The sequence below is a fragment of the Microcebus murinus genome, chromosome 8 (assembly GCF_040939455.1).
Source record: "Microcebus murinus isolate Inina chromosome 8, M.murinus_Inina_mat1.0, whole genome shotgun sequence".
Taxonomy (NCBI): Eukaryota; Metazoa; Chordata; class Mammalia; order Primates; family Cheirogaleidae; genus Microcebus; species Microcebus murinus.
The window spans coordinates 51,173,942-51,194,037 of NC_134111.1; the positions used below are offsets into that span (position 1 = coordinate 51,173,942).

General features: G+C 42.5%; 1 protein-coding gene across 5 annotated transcripts in view; it reads left to right on the top strand.

Annotated features, from left to right (window-relative positions):
* Positions 1 to 20,096, top strand: part of RAPGEF4 (Rap guanine nucleotide exchange factor 4) — a 286,204-nt gene that overhangs the window by 204,097 nt on the left and 62,011 nt on the right. For all 5 annotated transcript variants that reach the window (XM_012781949.3, XM_012781950.3, XM_012781951.3 and 2 more), the window contains 3 exons: positions 1,071 to 1,192; positions 4,179 to 4,362; positions 19,494 to 19,578. In XM_012781949.3, coding sequence (XP_012637403.1) covers positions 1,071 to 1,192; positions 4,179 to 4,362; positions 19,494 to 19,578 — 391 coding nt within the window. The remainder of the gene's footprint in view (positions 1 to 1,070; positions 1,193 to 4,178; positions 4,363 to 19,493; positions 19,579 to 20,096) is intronic.

A 20,096-nucleotide genomic window follows, 5' to 3' on the forward strand; every position in this document is an offset into this window, starting at 1 on the left:
GTCTCCTCCCAGTTCCAGACTCTTCCCACAGTGGCACAGCACCGTGATTCTCTGCCAGTTTCAACTAGGGAAGAGCTCTCTGTGCCTGACCCAGTCGTAGTCCGTGCCCCAGAGGTGGTGCTGTCCCTAACATGGGAGGGGAGGCCACCAGTGACTCAGTTCCAGCTGCAAGCAGCCAGCTGCTCTGTGACCTTCTGCCTTGTTCCATTGTCCCTTGGGGTCCATCCCTAGAACTTCAGAACTCCATTTCTTCCCTCGAACCATTATACCATGAACACTTGCCTTTCTCTCACCCCATGGAAGGTTTCAGTGTTCCCTGACGGGTGTGTGTATAATCATGTGTTTCCAAACTAATCCATGCAGTTTGCCCATCCGGACCAATTCACCACAGAGGGGCATCTTAGGGAACCATGTGCAAATATGCAGAAAGCCAGGAAGCATTTGGCGCTCCTCAGATGGCAGGCTGGGTAGAAATGCTGATGCTCATTACACAGAACTTTTTTCAAAGAGATTTGCATCGCTAATTGGTTGTTTCTCCCAACACCCCTCCGAGAAAGATCAGTAGTATTACTTGAAAATATAAAGTGCTATATAATTTTGCACTTATACAGCGCCTTTCATGGAGCACCTCCGAGTGCCTCACAAACATTAACTCATTCCTCACGAGGCTCAGGTGGAGGCAGTCAGTATGTATTTTGCTTTGACTTCATCTTACAATGAGATTTTCCGGGACCAGCTCCCGATGACAGAGTGTCTGTCCCTGGGATTAACTTGCCAGACGATGCTCCCCCTCTAGCAGCGCTCCAGTCTCCCCTGGGGCTGCAACTTGTAATGCCCTTTCATTTAGCTAGCCTTGCTTAAAGGTTTCTCTCATGGACCTACTGGTTTTGTTGGTTTGTATTCGCATTTGAGAACCATAGGCTACACCACGTGGTGCTTCCTCTGCCATGAGACCTCTTATGGTAGGAGAGTGCTATGTTCTTTGGGAGAACTCAAAAGCCTCTCAAAACCCATCTCCCATTGTCTGCAAAAGGGTGATTTGCCCATCCTATGTGTCCCACCGCCCTTAGACAATGCTGTGTGGGCACCGAGCTGGTGGACTGGATGATGCAGCAGACTCCGTGTGTTCACTCCCGGACTCAAGCTGTCGGCATGTGGCAAGTCCTGTTAGAAGATGGTGTTCTTAACCATGGTAAGTTGAGCCACCATCCCTGGAAACCCCTGAAGAAATGCTAAGTGCATTTCCCTGGGTAAGTTGTTGCTGAACTCCAAAATGGGCAAGAAAGAATGATGGTCCCTTTGGGGGCCCGCAGAGCTAGCATCTTCATTTAGCAATACAAATGCAGCAAGTGGATGCTATTGATTGCTATGTTCCACTGTTGTACCTTCCTAACTTGGGGGAACATATGAAAGGAAAATGAAGTTGCAGCCCGAGTGCATCAGTTCCAATTATGTTTATTAGTTTGCATTCACAGTTCATTGATAGTGTGATTATACTCCGAGCATTGCATAGCAATCCTGATGCAGGGGCAAAATGAAGAGCAATGAAGTGTGTGCCTGGGCTGATGACATGAAAGTAAGTAATGAATTCAGAAGCTGCCTTTTAGCTGTGCCACTGTCTGAGAGAGCCAATTTGCATACCCCCAGGATGACCATGTTTAAAATCAAGAATGTGCTCTGCAATTGTGGCTCTCGGTAAATGCAGGGGCTATAATTAAACAGAGTAGCTCTTTCAGGACTGGTGTATGACTCTGGCTGAACTGCTCATGCCATTTGTTTAAGACTACTCTTCCAAACAGACAAAATATTAAAGTAATGCATTTAATTTGCCAACACCTGGGAACCGAATGATGGTTTTGCCAGTGTTTCTCATACTTTAATGTACATACATCACCTAGGACTCTTGTTAAAACCAATTTAGCTGGTTTGGGGTGGATCCTGAGTCTGCATTTCCAGCAAGCTCCCAGGTGCTGCTGATGCCTCTGTCCCAAGGACACACTTTGGCAGCAAGGGTCTACTATTACACTTCTCTTTATCTTTCAAGAGTATTGATGCTCTATCCTGAAAAGGGGCTAAAGTCTGTAAGACACGTAGATGAGGGATTCTGAGCCAAGTTCATTGTCTTTGTCCTACCAGGATATAAATCTTGTTGTTTAAAAGAACAAGAGTCTGTCTTCTTTTGAAAAGCTTCTGTTCATGTCTTTTGTCCACTTTTTAATGGGGTCGTTTAATTTTTTCTTGCTGATTTGCTGAGTTCTTTGTAAATTTTGGTTATTAGCCCTTTATTGGATGTATAACATGAGCATATTTTCTCCCACTCTTTAGGTTGTCTGTTTGCTCTGTTGATTGTTTCCTTGACTGTGCAGAACCTTTTTAATTTAATCAACTCCTATTTATTTATTTTTGTTGTTGCTGTGATTGCCCTTGGGGTCTTCTTCATAAATTCTTTGCCTAGGCCAATATCTAGAAGATATATCTAGATAGATATATATATCTATATATAGATATATCTATATCTAGAAGAGTTTTTCCAACATTTTCTTCTAGAATTCTTATGGTTTTATCTTAGATTTAAGTCTATTATTCATCTTGAATTAACTTTTGTGAGTGGTGAGAGATATGGATCCTATTTCAATCTTCTACATACAGCTATACAATTTTCCTAGAACCATTTGTTGAACAGGGATTCTTTTCCCCAATATATATTGCTGTCTACTTTGTCAAAGATCAGATGGCAATATGTAGATGGCTTTATATCTGGTTTCTCTGTTCTGGTCCATTTCAAAAGAAGATAGACTAATGGCCAATAAACACATGAAAAATTGCTCAATGTCACTAATCATCAGAGAAATACAAATCAAAACCACAATGAGATATCACCTAACCCCAGTGAGAATGGCTTGTATCTAAAAGTCCCAAAACAACAGATGGTGGCATGGATGTGGAGAGAAAGGAACACTTATACCCTGTTGGTGGGACTGCAAACTACTGCAACCTCTATGGAAAATAGTATGGAGATTCCTCAAAACTCTAAAAGTAGACCTACCATTTGATCTAGCAGTCCCACTACTGGGTATTTACCCAAAGGGAAAAAAAAAGTCATTTTATCAGAAAGACACTTGCACTAGAATGTTTATTGCAGCACAATTCACAATCACAAAGATCTGGAATGAACCCAAGTGCTTATCAATTCATGAGTGGATTAATACAATGTGGTTTATGGAGTACTACTCAGCCATAAAAAATGAATTAATGCCTTTTGCAACAATCTGGGTGGAACTGGAGACCATCCTCCTAAGAGAAATATAGCAAGAATGGAAAAACAAACACCACATGTACTCACTATTAAATTGGAACTAACTGATCAGCATTCATGGGCACAGATAGAAGTAAAACTCAGTGGAAGTTGTGCAGATGGAAGAGGGTAGGAGGGGATGGGTGAAATCATACCTAACGTACAATGTACTCTATCTGAGTGACGAGTACACTTATAACTTTGATTCAAGAAGTACAAAAGTAATTCATGTAACCAAAACATTTGTACACCCATAATATTCTGAAATTTTAAAAAGAGAGAGAGAAAAGTAACAAGAGGAAAAAAAACTTTTTATTAATAAAGTCAAATCTGGAAGAAAATTACCACAAAATCCTTCTGAGAATATATATATGACCTAGAAGCTTAGTCTGGTCAGCTTTTTTCAAATAATTAATTTTATTCTAACTTTTTTTCCCCCAAAGTGCAGACAGAAATGCTTATAAACAGTACATATAGAAAGAAAAACACGAATTCTGATGCTGACAAAATAGGTTTTTAAAAGTCTGTACTCTCAGAACCATTATAGAGCATGATCTGGCACTTGGCTATTTTCCTGTTTGGGACTCCGTCCCACATATGTCAGCAAGGCGATTTCTGCAGGTCAAAGTGCTCATCTCAGAAAAGCTGGCGGGTTCTCAAAGGGAGTCCCACGGAGGCCGGGAGGCGGGTGGGTCCGAGAGGGCTGCGGCGTGCACGCCTGCAGCCAGGAGGTCCCGTCTGGGCGAGGCGGAGTGAGAAGGGTGCGGAGTCTCGCCTCTGCAGCCACTGGGCAGTCCTGCCAGACGCCCTCCGCTTGTTCCTGGTGGACGCAGCTGTGAGGCCGAGCTGCCACAGCTGACACATGCTTCCATGTTTCCCGTAGTGGACCAGGAGCACCATTTCCAAGACAAATATTTATTTTATCGATTTCTGGATGATGAGCACGAGGATGCCCCTTTGCCTACTGAGGAGGAGAAGAAGGAGTGTGATGAGGAGCTCCAGGACACCATGCTGCTGCTGTCGCAGATGGGCCCCGACGCCCACATGAGGATGATCCTCCGCAAACCGTGAGTGACAGCTCCTGGCTACCCCGGCCCAGGGGCCCGAGTGCGCATGTGCTCCCCGGGAGAGGCGGGGGACTGCTGAGTTCCCAAGTCCTGGCTTTGCCCCAGGGCCAAAGAAGAGACACTGAAAGGGTAACACAGCAGTCTTTGCCTCTGTTTTATTTTATTTTGTTGTTGTTGTTGATTCAGATGACTCTATTTTCCATTGACATGAGTTGAAATGTATAGAGATTTTCAGCGGTCGGCTCAGGATCTCAAAACTGAGTCCCCATATTAAATAACCTTTGGTCAATGACAAACAGAAACTGCTCTGTCTCTGTGCCAGGCTGTGGCAGCACCTTTCTTCCTAATGCAACAGGACAGAGGTCATCAGAACCACAACTCTCATGCCCGTGCTTACATTCTTTCACTTACTCATTCATTCAGCACATCCTTTCACACTGCTCTGAGGGCTCTGCTCTTCAGCTTAAAGACGCATTCTTACGGGAACACCACTGCTCATCAACCCCGCCAAGTCCTCTATCAGTCCCTGAGCCGGTCTCTCCCTTTGGTCTCAGCTGAGCTGACCTTACCTTCATGAGCAGCCCGACTGCCAGAGTTGAGGACTCTGAGATGCTGGATCAGATCCATTCGGAAAGAGTGTGTTGAGCCCCCGTTCGACCCAGGGTAGTCTACCAATTGCCATGGGGCACACTAAGAAGCATACACCACAGTCCTCATTCTCAAGGAAACCTTTTCAATAAGGGTGACTTGGCACTTGCTCATGAAACCACCACACACAGGCGTATACTTTTCTGCTGGAAATGAAGTCACCCTCCACCCTGCGCCAGTGGATGTCGACTCTGAGTCACTGGCTTGGCCGACCTTCATTCATTCGTCTTAGTCTGGACGAGAGTGTTAAACTTTACATGTCTTGGGTGTCCACTGGGCACCTTCCAAGAGTGAGATATCCCTCAGACCAAAGTCTGCCCTGCAAACCAGCTCACAGCAGCCTCTCTTGAGCGCACCTTTATCTCCTTTCCCCGGGCTCCTTTCACTTGCCCTTACTTAGTGCTGCAAAGTCTTTTCAACGTATTTCATTTCTGTCACACTATGTCCCCTTTGTCAAAACTTTCTCTTGGGTCTTAATCTCTGGCACCGTGTGTTTCAAAGGCCTTCCTTCATCCCAGTTGGTACCATCATCTTTAACTCTGGAACCGTGGTTTCCAACTCTTTAAGCCTCAAAACCTTTTCTTCAAACAAAAATTTGACAGGAAAATCCAAAATATCAAACAGAAAAGCCAGAGCTTCACTGACCTAAGCAGGAGTAGGGTCCAGGAAACCTGCCCAGCCAATTTACGCTCTCCCTGCCCTGAAGGAGCATGAGGGTAGTGGCTGGCGGGGACACAAGGGAATCCTGAGGGCTTGCAGAACTCAAGTGAACAACAGCGTTTTAAACCATGCTTTCTCCTGTCCAACGGTGTCCTCCCGCTCTTCTCCATACCCCTCTTGTCCCACTGACCCTCATTTGTACTTCTCCATCATTTCCTGGATCCATACTCTTTTTGCTGTGCTCCTTGCTGCCACCTGGTTCTGAATCAGGGGGAGACAGCCCCCAAGGGGCATTTGGAAATGTGTGAGGATGTTTGAGTTATCAACGTGTGGGAGGGGGCACACTGTTGGCATTCACTGGGCAGTGGCTGGGGCTCAGAGCTGCTGAACACACTGAAATACCAAGAAACCTCCCAAAATAAAGCACTATGTTAAGTGCTAAGGCATTAAGGTAAGCATTGAACAGGAGGCCTGCTCCTCCTTCCTGGAGCTCTCTGTCTAGCACAGAGGAAAAACCTTAAGCAACTACGCATACAAGTGATCATTTAATCGTAGCTGCATTAAATGCTATAGAGGAAAAGGTAGTTGTGTGTTAATACAACATAATATGGGGAGGAGGGTTTAACCTGGTGTGGAAATTAGTGAGGCCATAAACCTAGCTCTGTGCATTGTACCAAGTAAGCCATCAATAAACCTTTGCTGAGTGAGTGAAGCAATGTGTGAATACGCAGCCCTAGCTAATGTTCCCTCAGCTCTTAGTTGCTTCAAGGAAGGAGGGAATGCCATTTGATTCACAAATATTTTTGAGCATCTACCAAAGAGGTTAAAAGAAAAAAGTATTAAATAATAAAGTGGTTCCTGCCTTTGGGGAGTTTAGAATCCTATGCAAGAGCTATTCCCAAATTAGGTTCAGATGAAACAAACATTATTGAGTGCCTGCTGTCTGCTATGAACATGCATGCTAATTGATTTACCCTTCCAAGAAACTTGAAAGCTGGATTTCATGAATCACCCTTAGAAATGAGAGCCTCGGCTGTGCTTCCTTTTTCCTGCATGCAGCATTGAATTGCATAATCCTTGGCAGCCCAAAGATTCTTGAGAGAAAATTACATTCCAAGGCTTGGACTCTTCCAGTCTGTCACTGGCCATTAAAGTACAGGTTTCACCAGTATTCCAAGATACATCATTTTGGGTAGCCTTGGGATTTTCCCACCTTCCCAGTGTTTTGAAACTTTGCACACATTGGAATTGGGCTGGCATTTCTTATGACTCTTCAGTTTTCTTTCTATTGAAATGACAGCTCCTAAGAGATGGGAAAGTGAAAAATAAGGATTCTGATTTTATGAGACAGGCATTCAAACTCTACACACACATATACACACACCTCATTTTTGATCTGCTAATAATCTTTGGAGCTACTACTTTATTTTAGAGGAAAGAAGACAAACTTTGTTGATCAAGAATTGCCAGTATCATTGCTGTCCTTAAAGAGACCAGCTAAGCACTTTGCTCCTGGGAACTGAGGGCATGTTCAAAGGTCCTGGAAATGTTGACTTTTTACTGCCCAAACTGCCACGTCATTAAGAAATGTGGAGGCATGAGACGCATTGGCTCCACATTGACCAGGCAGGACCCCCCAACTTTTTAACTCAGCACAGCTGCATTTTATAATAGTCACCACTGCCAGAGAGGTTGCAGAACTCTGATAATTACTGGGAAAGAAATAACACAATATTCTTTGATGAGAAGATTACTTTGAGAATTTGATTGTATAATGAAGATGTTGCTTTGAAAGGTACTTCCTATTGTTCTGAATCTGAGACTCGCTAGCAAAAAAAAAAAAGTGTCACTTGTTTTGACAGGCTACTTAGAAAAATTCTCTGTTTATTACATTAACTGCAGCATTTTAACTGTCAAACTATGAAAGAATGTTCTGTAGTTTAAAAAACAGAATAGAGCTTCAGGGGAAATTTTTTGGCACACTCTTGTTGCTATTGGTATTGAAAAAAAACATACATTCTGAATGTGAAATTAGCTTTTTATGTGGTGGCAGACAGAGTGACTCACAATGCCCATCCTGGTTTCGCAGGTGCAGACCTGGATGGCATCTGGGGGCAAGTGCTATAGAAGGATGACAGTTTGACGGTGCTGTTGTTGTAGCTCTGAGACAGGGCCATCAAACACAGAATGAGCTCTCAGAGCTTATTGTTTTGATTTTGCTTTGTTTATGAGTCTAAAAACAAGAGGTTACCCTATGACAAGTAGATATAATGGGGACCCTTACCAGTAGAAATGTAAATTTTGCCTTCCTTTGAGCAGGTACTTTAGATAGAAAGACATGGGCAAAATGATGTGGAGTGACCAGGTAAGCAGAAAATTGTAAATTTGAGGCCAGCTGTAGAAAAAGAGGCTTCAAGGAGACAGAATGCTCTGCCATAGAAGCCTTCCAAGCAAAATGGGGCGTGTGCTCCCCAGTTTAGGATGGTCTATCAAAGACTAGCCTAAAGGTGGGAGGGCAATGAAAGAGGTGCTACTTCCCAAATAGAATTCTAGGTCTGTAGCTCTGAAACTCCCTAAAAGCCTAGAGGATTAAGTAGTTGATAAAGAAATAAGTCAGTTGGGCCTGAGCAGGGGGAAAAAATTCCATATATATCTGGAATTGCAAGTTGTGGAGTCTTCCAAATGGGTCAGAAACTTGAGTTAATTTATTTTCCATGATAAATTAATATTTCAGGTGCCCTTGGGATTTTCCCACCTTCCCAGTTTTTTGAAACTTTGCAAACATTAGAATTGGGCCAACAGTCCTTCTGACTTTTCAGTTTTCCTTCTACTGGAATGACAGCTCCCAAGGGATAGGAAAGTGAAAAATAAGGACTCTAATTTCATGAGATAGATATTCAAACTCTACACATATACATATCTCTCTCTCTCTTTATTTTTATCTGCTAATAATCTTTGGAGCTACTACTTTATCATATTTAAATGGAAGGAAAACAAGCTTAGTTGATCAAGAATTGCTGTCCTTGAAGAGACCAACTGAGAACTTAGCTCCTGGAAATTGAAGATACAAAAGATCTTGGAAATGTTGATTTTTTTTTTTTACTGCCCCCACTGCTAAGTCATTAAGAAATGTGGAGGCATGAAATGCATTGACTCCATATCAGATATGTGCTATGAGGTGTAAAGTGGAAGGCAACCATTTAAGATGGATCAAAGGACTTGAGAAAATGCTGTGAGGAGAGGGGGAAGAATAAGGCAGGATGGTCCTGCAGCGGCAGGGGTAGACCGCCTCCCTGCTATTCCACACACTTGCTCTAGAGGGCACTTGAGAGGCTGTATATTTTCTCTTAATTAACAGAACCTGTTTTAATAGGATCTTTATTTGTCCAAACTGTTTTCGAGTGTGTGAAATTTCAAATCCTGATCATTATAGAGGGATTTGTTTCCTCGGGGGATCCCAGATTAGCAAAACCAAAATCAGTGGGGCTTAGGATTTTGATTTCTGTTGGGATGTTCACAGTTGTGAAGTCCATCCTCAAATGCTAATCAGATGAAAAGAAAAAGATGACTGAAAGAGCTTCATCTTATGAAATAAAGTCATTCACGGCGACTCCTTCCCTTCACTGCATGACAAACTTTGCCTCTGTTCTTACTGGAAAGATTTTTTGTGCCCGAAGTGAAAGCTTATAGAATTTACCTGGATAAATGATTGCATTAAGCAGGTCATGTCTTGGGTTTGAATTTTCCTCTCCCCTGTAAAAGCAGTCAACCACTTATTCCTCATGTCTGCAGGCCCAGGAAACCAACCATTGGATTGCTACTTTTAAGTTTCAGATTTGGGAGAGGGGAGCATGGACTTTACTGCCCATCTACAGTTTAGGGTTCATCATGAGATTATCACAAGTTTTCACTGTCTTTTTATTGTTAAAATCAATCTGTTCATTGTAGGAAATTTGGAAACCACTGACAGGAGTTAAAGAAAAACAGATAACCCCTGCAGTCACATCTCTCCGAGATCATTGCTGTTAACATTTTGGTGCCTATCCCTCTGGGGATTTTAATTCCTAATTTTCTATACTTAATACATCATAAAATTCTCCCTTAAACTTACATATTCTTTAAGGATGGAGTTTTTAAATAGGTGGAGAGTAGTTTATCTTTTGAATATTCCTTGATGCATTCAGTTTGTGATTGTTGGATGTTTTAGGTTGATTCTCAAGCTCTTTCTTCTTCAGAGCAGCAAAAAAATAATATTTTAGTGCTCTTCTTCCAGGAGCAAACAATGAGTTCCTAGCCCAGCAGGGGCACAGGAGTGGAGGTGGGGCAGACAGATGCTGGGAAAGTTTCTGCAGGGAACTGCAAACTTTCACACTAAGGGAGTGCCCTGGCAGGAGCACTAGCTCTGCTGAGAACGAGGTATTGTTTTATAGCCACTCGGGGCACCAGTGGAGAGTTTGAAAGGGAAGAATGGTACAGCAGGTTTGCAGTAGGTCGGTTTCTCTGCTGTCTCTGGAGAATGGATTGGTGGGATCAAGGCTAAGGACAGGAAGCCAGATACTGAGTTTTATGAGAGTACATTTGTTATATTTTGGGATTTGTTTGTTTTTACCCAATGCCACCAGAAAAGAAACATTTGTTATATTTTGAGAATTTAATGGTAGCCTTTGAGATACATGCATTTGACCCAAGAGTCTGCTAAATAAAGTAAAAGTAATACTGAGCACAAGCACTCTGGATTCTATTCTTATCAGTTTACCATGAAGGCATCCAACATCTCCAGGTTACAAACTTCTTACGCTATAAAATGAATTTCTTAATACCTGCTTATCCTTGCCTTACTTCACAAGAAGATTGTAAATGGAAACACAAGTGCAACTGTATTTAGTCAGAGCCAACATTTACTGAGCACACCTGTGTTAGGCATTGTGCTGAACAATTGTTTAACTCAATTCTTTCAACAAAGCTATGAGGTAATTAATTAATATTATCCCCATTTTATGGATTAGGAAACAGAGGCTTAGCTAAGTGTATGGTTATCTGGAAAGTGGTGGACTCAGGATTTGACCTAGTTCTGTGTCCTATCACTTGCCATGGTCCAAAGGGGTTCAGAATGCCTCATGGGTTTAGGCTTTGAGCGTTGGTGAGAAAAGATGTCATGAAAGTTCATCTTGGAAATATAATAATTATTATAGGCCAGGTGTGGTGGCTCATGCCTGTATTCCCAGTACTTTGGGAGGCCGAGATGGGAAGATCTGTTGAGGCCAGGAGGACTAGCCTGGGCAATATAGACCTCATCTCTATAAAAAAAAAAAAAAAATTAGCTAGACATGGTGGCACATGCCTGTAGTCCCAGCTACTTAAGGGGCTGAGGCAGGAGAATTGCTAGAGCCCAGGAGTTTGAGGCTGCAGTGAGCTATGATTGGGCCATAGCACTCCAGGCTGGATGATAGAGACTCTGTCTCCAGGAAAAAAAATTATTACAGACTAATCTCATGTTATTAAATTTTTATCATATGGACCTGAATAGAGTACAGGTATACCATCTACTGTGGAAAAAAGTCCTCTAGTACAGGAGATGCCCGGATATGCCACTAATCCCTAGTGAGTTACAATGATGATGATGATTATTCTTTCCTAGGAGGGTTATATGCTTTTGGAGCGTATAATGATTTTATTTTTATCTTCTATCCTTTACTGTGTATTGTCAACAGCAGACTCTAACTGGCCATTTGGGTCTAAAGTTTTAAAATCCACTGTTGAACTTATTCCACAGAAACGTTTTGCTTTATTGTTTTTATTGCCTTATGATTAGTGTTGCCAGGATAAATACAGGATGCCCAGTTAAACTGGAATTTCAGATGGACAGTGGATAATTTTTTATATAGGCATATTTCATCCAATATTTTTATTTGCTGACTCTGGCACCTGCCTTATGATAATATGCTTCTCTTCACAGAGAATATATGCAACTCTTCTCTTGAAGAGTTGCTGGAAAACTTAGAGGTAGAAAATTTAGAGGTAGAAAATTTAAAGGTAGAAAATTTTACAGGTAGCACGGAAACCACTGACAACTCACAGCTCTCAGAAGAGTCAACTTATTCCATGGCAGCCCTCTAGCCAGAACCACAAACAAAACTTAATAACTAACATTTAAATAGCCCTATATAGTTTTTTCCCTTCCCTCATTCAACCACTAAATAGCTCTGTGAACTAAGTAGGACTAATTATAATCCCTATGTACAGAAGAAGAAATTCAGCTTAGTAGATGCCAAATGCCTTTCTTAACATCACACGGCAGTATTTGTGGTTGAACCCAACTGACCCAAATCTTCTTACTCCAAGTTCAATTTTATTTCTTCTTTTTTCTTTCATTGACAATATTCTTTCCTCTCTACTAGATTGTTTTTCCTCTCGAGTTTTTCCTCTCTAGGGAATTTACTGAGCAAGCAATGAAATGCTCCCCAAAATATGAATACTCCATCTGTCCCTGATTAATTAAGAATTGAAATTTTGCAAAGAAAAAGTAACAATGCATCCATATCGCACCTCCTCAGGAAACATTTTATTTTCTATCTCACATATATATGTCACATTCAAAGGTTGTTATACTATCTGACTCCATCCAAATTTGTTTGTTCTTCTCAACTCGCTGCTTAGGTATTTTGAAGGTAACTATGTGTAGTGGTACCTTTTAAAAGGTTTAATATTAGACTTCTAGAGTGTCCTCACAGTAAACACTTTCGCAGGAAGAATGTCGGGCACATACAGTTTCTAAACACGATCCAACTACATTGTCCTAAAAACTAGATACACTTAGTGCTCAGAGGCCCTGAATTCTGGAACCCTTATCTTATGTCCTGATGGGGATGACTTCATTTCTCACAAATATTCATAAAGCTTCTGCCCTTTATTGTAGTTGCAGACTGTATTCATTTCTAACTTCGCCAAGAAGAAAGCAAGCCCATGGGCACAAACTTTGCTTTCAGAACTAGCAAGTAAACTTAAAAGGTCCTTTTCTGAGTGGAGAAGGTGAGCGGGTGGCGGCGTGGCAGGTAGCTGAGCAGACAGAGCAGGGCAGGACACTTCACCTGTCCGGTCACCAGGCTCCTGACACTTAAGAAGCAGGGTCCCTGGGAGGTGAAGCAAAGGGAAAAACACGCCTCTCTGGTTTTAGTGGACAAGGAGGTGCAAAATCATTGCATGCTTTCCTTTACGGGAAGCACAGAGGCGAGATCTTAAGAAGGTCTGAAGAGTGTTGGAAAATGATCCGAACTTGAGAAAGGACTTAGAAGTCAGAGAATCAGGTAGGTTGAGATGAAGTGTTGCATCAAAAATAAAGCATCCTCTCCCTCCAAAGAAAAAATGAAGCATGTGAGGGGTTTTTTTTGTTTGTTTTGTGTGTGTGTCTGTATTTTGTGTTTTTTTGAAGCTTGACTATAGCTTATGTAGATATTTATAATGTTTTTTTTGAAGCTTGACTATAGCTTATGTAGATATTTATAATGTTGACTTCTCTGGGTATTTTCCCATGTCCCAGGGTCTACTAGGCAACAGGTCTACAGGAACTGGGTTATTTGCTTTCTTACCTGCATATTTTGCCACTGGCCATGCCAATGTGCTGCTTGGTGGCTGGGAGAATCCTTCATTTTATCCCCGTTCCAATAACTGAGGAGCTCTGTCTCTGACCTTGATAAATTCCTTGATAAAACTGTATTTACCAGCAGCTTCCAATATCACCTGAGCCCTCCCATCCTTTAATGTATAAACTGCTTCCCCATCCATCCCCGTTTATTATCTTGTCTGTAACTAGACATTGCTGCCGGAATGCATCCCCTGCAGAAACTAGGCCTTTCCACAGCGGGATCCGACAAATCCACATCAATGTGGCACCACGCAGATTTGTAAAGAAGCAGGGATGCCTAATATCTCTCCCTGTGACATCTGGAGAAGGACAAGTAAAGACCAGGTACATTCACCGGCTGCCACTCAGAGCAGCCGGAGAGTCAATTCACTTCCCCAGCCTTGTAGGTTACTCTTGTGAAGGTGCGGGGAGTCATCTCCTCCCGCTCCGGCCTGCGTTCCCTTTACTCTTGAAAGCCAAATTGCCTTCAGTCCTTGGGACCCTTTCATTACTGTTTGAACAGGCTGGGGGCCGATTTGCGGGATCTCTTCTCCATTTTTTTCCCTGTCACCCGGAAAGACCAAAGCATGAAAGGTGCTTAACGCCACTGTTTGCCACGAGAAACCCGCTTTTAAAATACGACTTTGTTCAGTGATTGTGGTGGGGACCGCTCTGTTTTAGATGTTCTCGGGTGCTCTCCGAGGGGTGGGGTAGATGAAGGGAGAGCCTTCGTCTGATGCCAGAGTAGAGAGGTGAGCCTTTTCTGCGACGCTAGATGGCACGGCAGCTCCGAACGGAGCGGCGGCCTCCGAGAGGCTGAGCTGGTTTCTGTCCTCGCTGCCACGAACGCCGAGATCCACGGGGGTGGGATGGGGCGCACATTTTGATTCTCTTAGGTGGGCACAGGTTGCCCAGACTGACCTGTGCTCCATCTGACCTCCTCTCTGGGGGTTTCCTCAACTTCCGATCCTAATGACAGGGACACAGTGGCCTGGCTTACGGCAAACCTCTCACGAATGCGTTGGTTGCTTTGCTCACTATGAATACGCTCATATTTTAAAGCAAGTCTCCGCACACCTTGCAGTCCTGACTTCTCTCACCTCGTTAAAACGTTTGGTCTGTAAACAGGACCAAAAAGTTCTTTGCTGCCTGAGTGGATGGCCAAATGACAGTGGCCTGCCCTGTGATGACATTGAACACTTCAGACCACAGGGCTGGTTTTTGGTTCTCATTGTGGTTTTCTTTTTTCCCTTTCATTTTGGATATTGGTTAAGACTCAGAGACCAAACTGTTTTTTAGGCTTCATTCCATTCTGTTTCAAACAGCAGCCACAGATTTGTCTGGGGCATCCGGTGAGTCCCCATGGAAGTCGTCATTGATGACTGTGTTGGTTACTGCTGAACGGAAGACCAGGGGGTGGAGCAGGCTGCCACATGGGTGTCTCTGCAGGTGTGGCCATGGCACCCCCAACAGATCTTGCCCTGAAGGCAGTCGGGGGCTGACCTGCAGTGAGACAGGTCGCCTGGCGGCTCTGCTTTAGGACAGGTACTTGGGGGAACAGGTAGACTCAAGCCGTCCCCCTGCCTCTCACTAGTTGCCAAAATTAAGAGGATTTCCCAGGGACGGAGCCTTTCTGAGCATTCTCCTTCTGGGAGAGCTGCCTCCTTCTCCTCCTCTGTGTCTCCCAGAGGGTCCCAGGGTTTTCATTTGCTCTGTTCTGCTTCTCTCAGCCTCTAGTGCTCACCCTGTCCTCCCCTGAATCTGTCTTAGAGAGCAGGTCTCAGGTTTTTGCCACTGTCCACTGCTCAGTGTGACAGGCGTGGGACGGGAGGGGCTGACTAGCTGACCTGACATCACCTTCTTCTACCCTCTGTGCTTGCCAATGAGTGCTGAGCCGGGGCTGTGTCCAGTCAGACATCCTGTCCCTATCTGCTTTCTAGTGTCCAGGAATTCCTAAAACTTCCTGGTCTACAAATAGTACTAGTTTGATGTTCGTGGTGATGGCTTTGCTTGTTTGTTTCCCAGTGCTACTTTGCATGTTAATACAGCTTTTGTGTCAAATCATGAGCATGGCAGACAAAAATCTGGCCAAAAAGGGGGCCCAGCCCAACAGGTACTATCTGTTGGTGTTGGATGGACCTTCACTGATCTTGACATACTTAGACAGAATAACTTCAGCTGGTGTAAGATGGTAACTTGTTCCTCACAACTGGATGAATAAATGTATAATCTTAAGGAAAATGTACCCCTTCTGTCATTTTAAGAGACTTGAAGTAAGAGGTGAGGTCCATCATTTTCATCTTCTCCCCTCCCTCTATCAATAATTAACTATTTGCCATGACACAAATGCATCTTGTATCAAAAGTGAGTCATGTCATGGATACCGTGTCCTACTTAACTTCAGTGGGAAGAATAAGAACATAAGCCCCCATTTTTCTCAGGCCATAAAATGAGAACTGGCCCGTGACACTGCTGCCATCTTCCTCGGGCAGACCCTGAATTCAGCATGAATTATAATGAGAGTTATTGAGCACACCCCCCCCCCAATAATAATGCCAGGCTGTATTTGTGCTATATTTCTAATATATACACTTCATGTATATTAACTCATTTGACCTTTACAACAATCCTATGTATTATTCTCATTTTACAGATGCAGAAACAAGGCATGAGATTAGTTGGCCAACTAGGAAGTTCATGATTTAGATCTCAAATCCAGTTTCTGCTTCCAATCCAGTACCCTGTGCACTACGAGATATCACTTTTCTTGGGAAGAGCTGTCTAGGGTTATTGATATTTAAGCAAATAACATTTATCACAGTATGCTATAATTATCATAGCAGTAGGACCATATGCTATGGAAGAATAAAGGTTGGAGAAAATTGGAGAGATGACATCTGAAATGGGCTTGAGGCAGAAAAAAATGTCTTAGGCAAAGATAGGAGCATGCAAAAAGTCTTGGAAGCATGAAAATGCTTAGCATGTTTGGGGAATGGAAAGATGCCTGGTATAGCTGGGACAGAGAATGTGGCTATCAGGGAAGGTGTTGAAGAGAGGGGAGATAGATGTGTCTGGAAAAGTAAATCAAGGTCTGCTTTTACGGAGCCTTGTGTGATGATAGGAGAGTACTTCCAGATAGATTGAGCTGGTGGTACTTTGGGTCATCTCTGAACAGATGGCCAGGAAGCCACTGGAGCTCAGGAAAGAGGGCTATTTGGAGATAAAGATTTAGGTCTCATAATTATCTAGATGGAAGTTGGGGATTTTTCCCAGGGAGAAAAGGTAGAACAAGGCTTTTCGGGCAGAACACAATGCAAGAGGTGGACGAAAGAACAACAAACAGAAAAGACATTGAGAAGAAATGTTCAGAAAAGCAGGAAGGGAGCCAGGAGGGCAGGAACATGGGGGAGGAGAGAGCTTCAGAGCTCAATGGAGGAGGGCAGTGGGGTAATGGAATATGTTTCAAAAAGAGCTTGAATTTTGCCATCTTTAGGTCTCTTCCCCCACACTTGGGTGCAGGTCCTAAGACTAACTGTAATGGCTCAAAGGTCAGCCTTGAACTATTAATACTATGTCAAATTTTTAGTATATGGCATTGAAGGTCTGACAGTTCTTCATCGTGTTTCAAATCTTAGATGAAATACAATTATTTTTATTACATTGAGATTTGTAGATTCTAAAGGCAGCATTTTTTAAAAAATCCATGAGAGTTGATCAATACAGATTTCAAATTGATTTTATATAAGCACTCTTCCTATATTGGCAGAGGTCTGCTCCCAAAGTTCCAACTTTGAATCTGTCAACATTTTAGAGGTAAATTCTAAGCCTTTGTTTCCCCAGCTAAATTTTTCTCCTCCTATGATAACAGTCTGGCCCATGGAGGTGAGAATGAGACTTGGTGACTGTTTTCTCTTTTAGCCAAGCTTCTAGGAGAGTTCCATGCTGTTTGTGGCTGATGTCAAGTAGCAAGAACAGCAGGGCTGCTCCTCAGGCTGAAAAGCCATAATCCTATTATGCCTACCTCAAGACTTTCACATTAGCTGCCTTTATAGTAGTAGATGGAAAGGTGACTTGATTGACTTTTAAATCCCCAAGGGTCCTAGTTTCAAAATCCCCATGTCTAAGTCAAGTAGTAGATGAGGCCTCTTGCTGAGAAGGCCTGGCTCCTTTGGAGCCCCTGTGGCCACAGCTTGTCTTCAGTGTCTACATGGGTCCCATACTTTCTGGGTTCCAACATTAAGCACTAGATTGGTGTGCAGTTGTGTCCTTCAGTGGTGATCCTTAGCAGGCGATGAACCTGGCTGCATCTCCCGGGTCATGGATTAGTATCTGTCTTTGTACAGTCAGGATTAGGAAATATATCCCCCATTGATTCTGTAAGAGAAGTATATTCTTTTATTCATGTTAAAGCTGTCCTTGTAAAGGTAAGGGGCAAGATAAGTTTTCTTCCTCCAATTAGTCCCTTCTACATCTGTCATCGTCCCTGTATTATAATATGGTTGCAGAATTATTTAATCCAATTAAATATTTTTATAATGTTTACAATTCAGTGTTTATTATTCAGAGTACTTATCTAAAATTGACTAAGTTTCAGATGTAATTTGCTAGGCCAAATGTCATACTTTATTTGTAAGTTTGTTTAACTTCTTTGCAAGTGTTGGAGTTTTGAATATCACTTTGCTGGATTTTTTTTTTAATTTTTTATTTTTATTTCGGCATATTATGGGGGTACAGATTTTAAGGTTTCAATAAATGCTCATTTCCCCCCCTCCCCCCACAAGTCTGAGTCTCCATCATGACCATCCCCCAGATGGTGCACATCTCACTTACGATCTTCACATTTGCTGCTTCCATTAGCTCTCATAACATCTTTCTCAGGAAGGTGTTGTCCTCAGTTTTCAGTTGAGACTAAGACTTTGATGCCACATGGCTTGTAAACTGAATGTGAGTTTGAACTGGGAACTTGATCGCCAGACTCTAAACCCAGTGCTCTGCTCAGTACACCAACACTCCTTGAATTCATTTGACCAAGGAACACTTTTTAAATGATAATGTAATAATAGTACATCATCAGTAGCTCATTAAGATTTTAATGTTTCCTATTGAATATTATAAATTGTTGGAATTTTAGGATAAAAGGCATAAAATAGACTAATAGTTATATAATAGGTAATGTTCATGCCTATAGCAATTAGCTGAGAGTAATTGCTGCCTATCCATCAATGTATAGATCGTTTCTCATTTGACTTCCTCATTAGTTTGTTTTTAAGTTTCAAAAATGTATTAGTTAGGGTTTCTTACATTGCAGAGAGCAAAAAAAAAAAAATTTCAAATTACTGGCCAATCATATCTTACCATTATAAATAACCATATAATTAAACACTATTAATGTATTCCAAAATAATTATAGATATGAAAAGTGATTAGGAATCTACTCAGTCTTCCAATGCCAAAAATGCTCGTAACACCATTCCTTAAAAGCACATTATTGGATACGGGTCTTATAATAAATTTTCAAGTAAAAACACTTGATATAAACTGATTAATGTCTCACAGACAGTAGTGATCCATGGAACAGAGTTTGGGAAATGTGGACATACACCCTTTCTCACTACTACTTGCCTTCTCCTCATCTTATGCCCTCACCTCCTCAGGGCCGGGTAAGAAAAGCTGAGTCTGTATGCATCCTATATTTGAATCCTCTGGAAAAAGCAAATTATATAACCCAAGATAACAGTGACAGAAGCATTATTATTCTGCTAGGCTAAGATATCACACAGGATCCTAAGGAATTTGGATCAATTGTCAAGTTGTTTAAATCAATTGTTTCTATTGGTGCTAAAAGACAAGTTTTGTCATTGATTAAGGTGGTAATGAAAAGCAGATTTTTAGAGCAATCATCTACAAAGTGAGAGATAACTTAGTCAATTGCAGCGTGGATGGGGACGCTCTTCCCTCCACTGAGACTGGAAGAGAAGGGGTCCTGTGCACTTCAGCTTTCTCTCGTGCCCTTCCATGAAGAAACTTGTTCATTTCAAAAATCCCTGTAGGGGTTATCATGGCACAATTGCTCCCTCTGCCCATATCTTTTTATGTAGAAGAAGTCCCTGAGTATGTTACCGACCCCTGAACCCAGTTCCATATTTGAAGCCTCAGTGATGACCGTTTTTTCATTATTTCCTCTTTACTTTGTTCTTTATAGACCTGGCCAGAGGACGGTGGACGACCTGGAGATCATCTATGAAGAGCTCCTTCATATCAAAGCTTTATCCCATCTGTCTACCACAGTGAGTGGTCTCTCAGTTGAGCATGGTTGGGGGACTTTGAGTTAAACGCACTGTCAGGACAGGAGGAGAGTATTATGGTATGGCGGGGGTGGGTAGGAATGCCTGAATTCTACCTCCTAAATCACCTCTGCTAAGGAAGTTACACCCAAGAACAGTCACCAAAAGGGGATCAAGTATTATCATGTTATTAGACCTAAACCCCAAAGCAGCCTGATGTGAGTGGGAGGGGAACATCCTTCTATATGTGAATTTTGGAACCTGCACACTCAGACAAGAGTGCCAGGCCTTGGGAGGGGCTCTGAATCCCTGCCATGATATATGGAACCAGAGGGAGAAAGAAGAGAAATCTAGATGCCCTATTCCGCATCAAGGGCCAACTCCACCAAGGTTTGCTGCCCTATTGAAAAAGGAAGCAGAAAGTTCAGGAGAGCATCAGGTCGATTATGTTACGGCACAATATCACTACCTACTGATACAAAGTGACCCAATGACTGTAGCTGATTCTGAACTTTTACCTA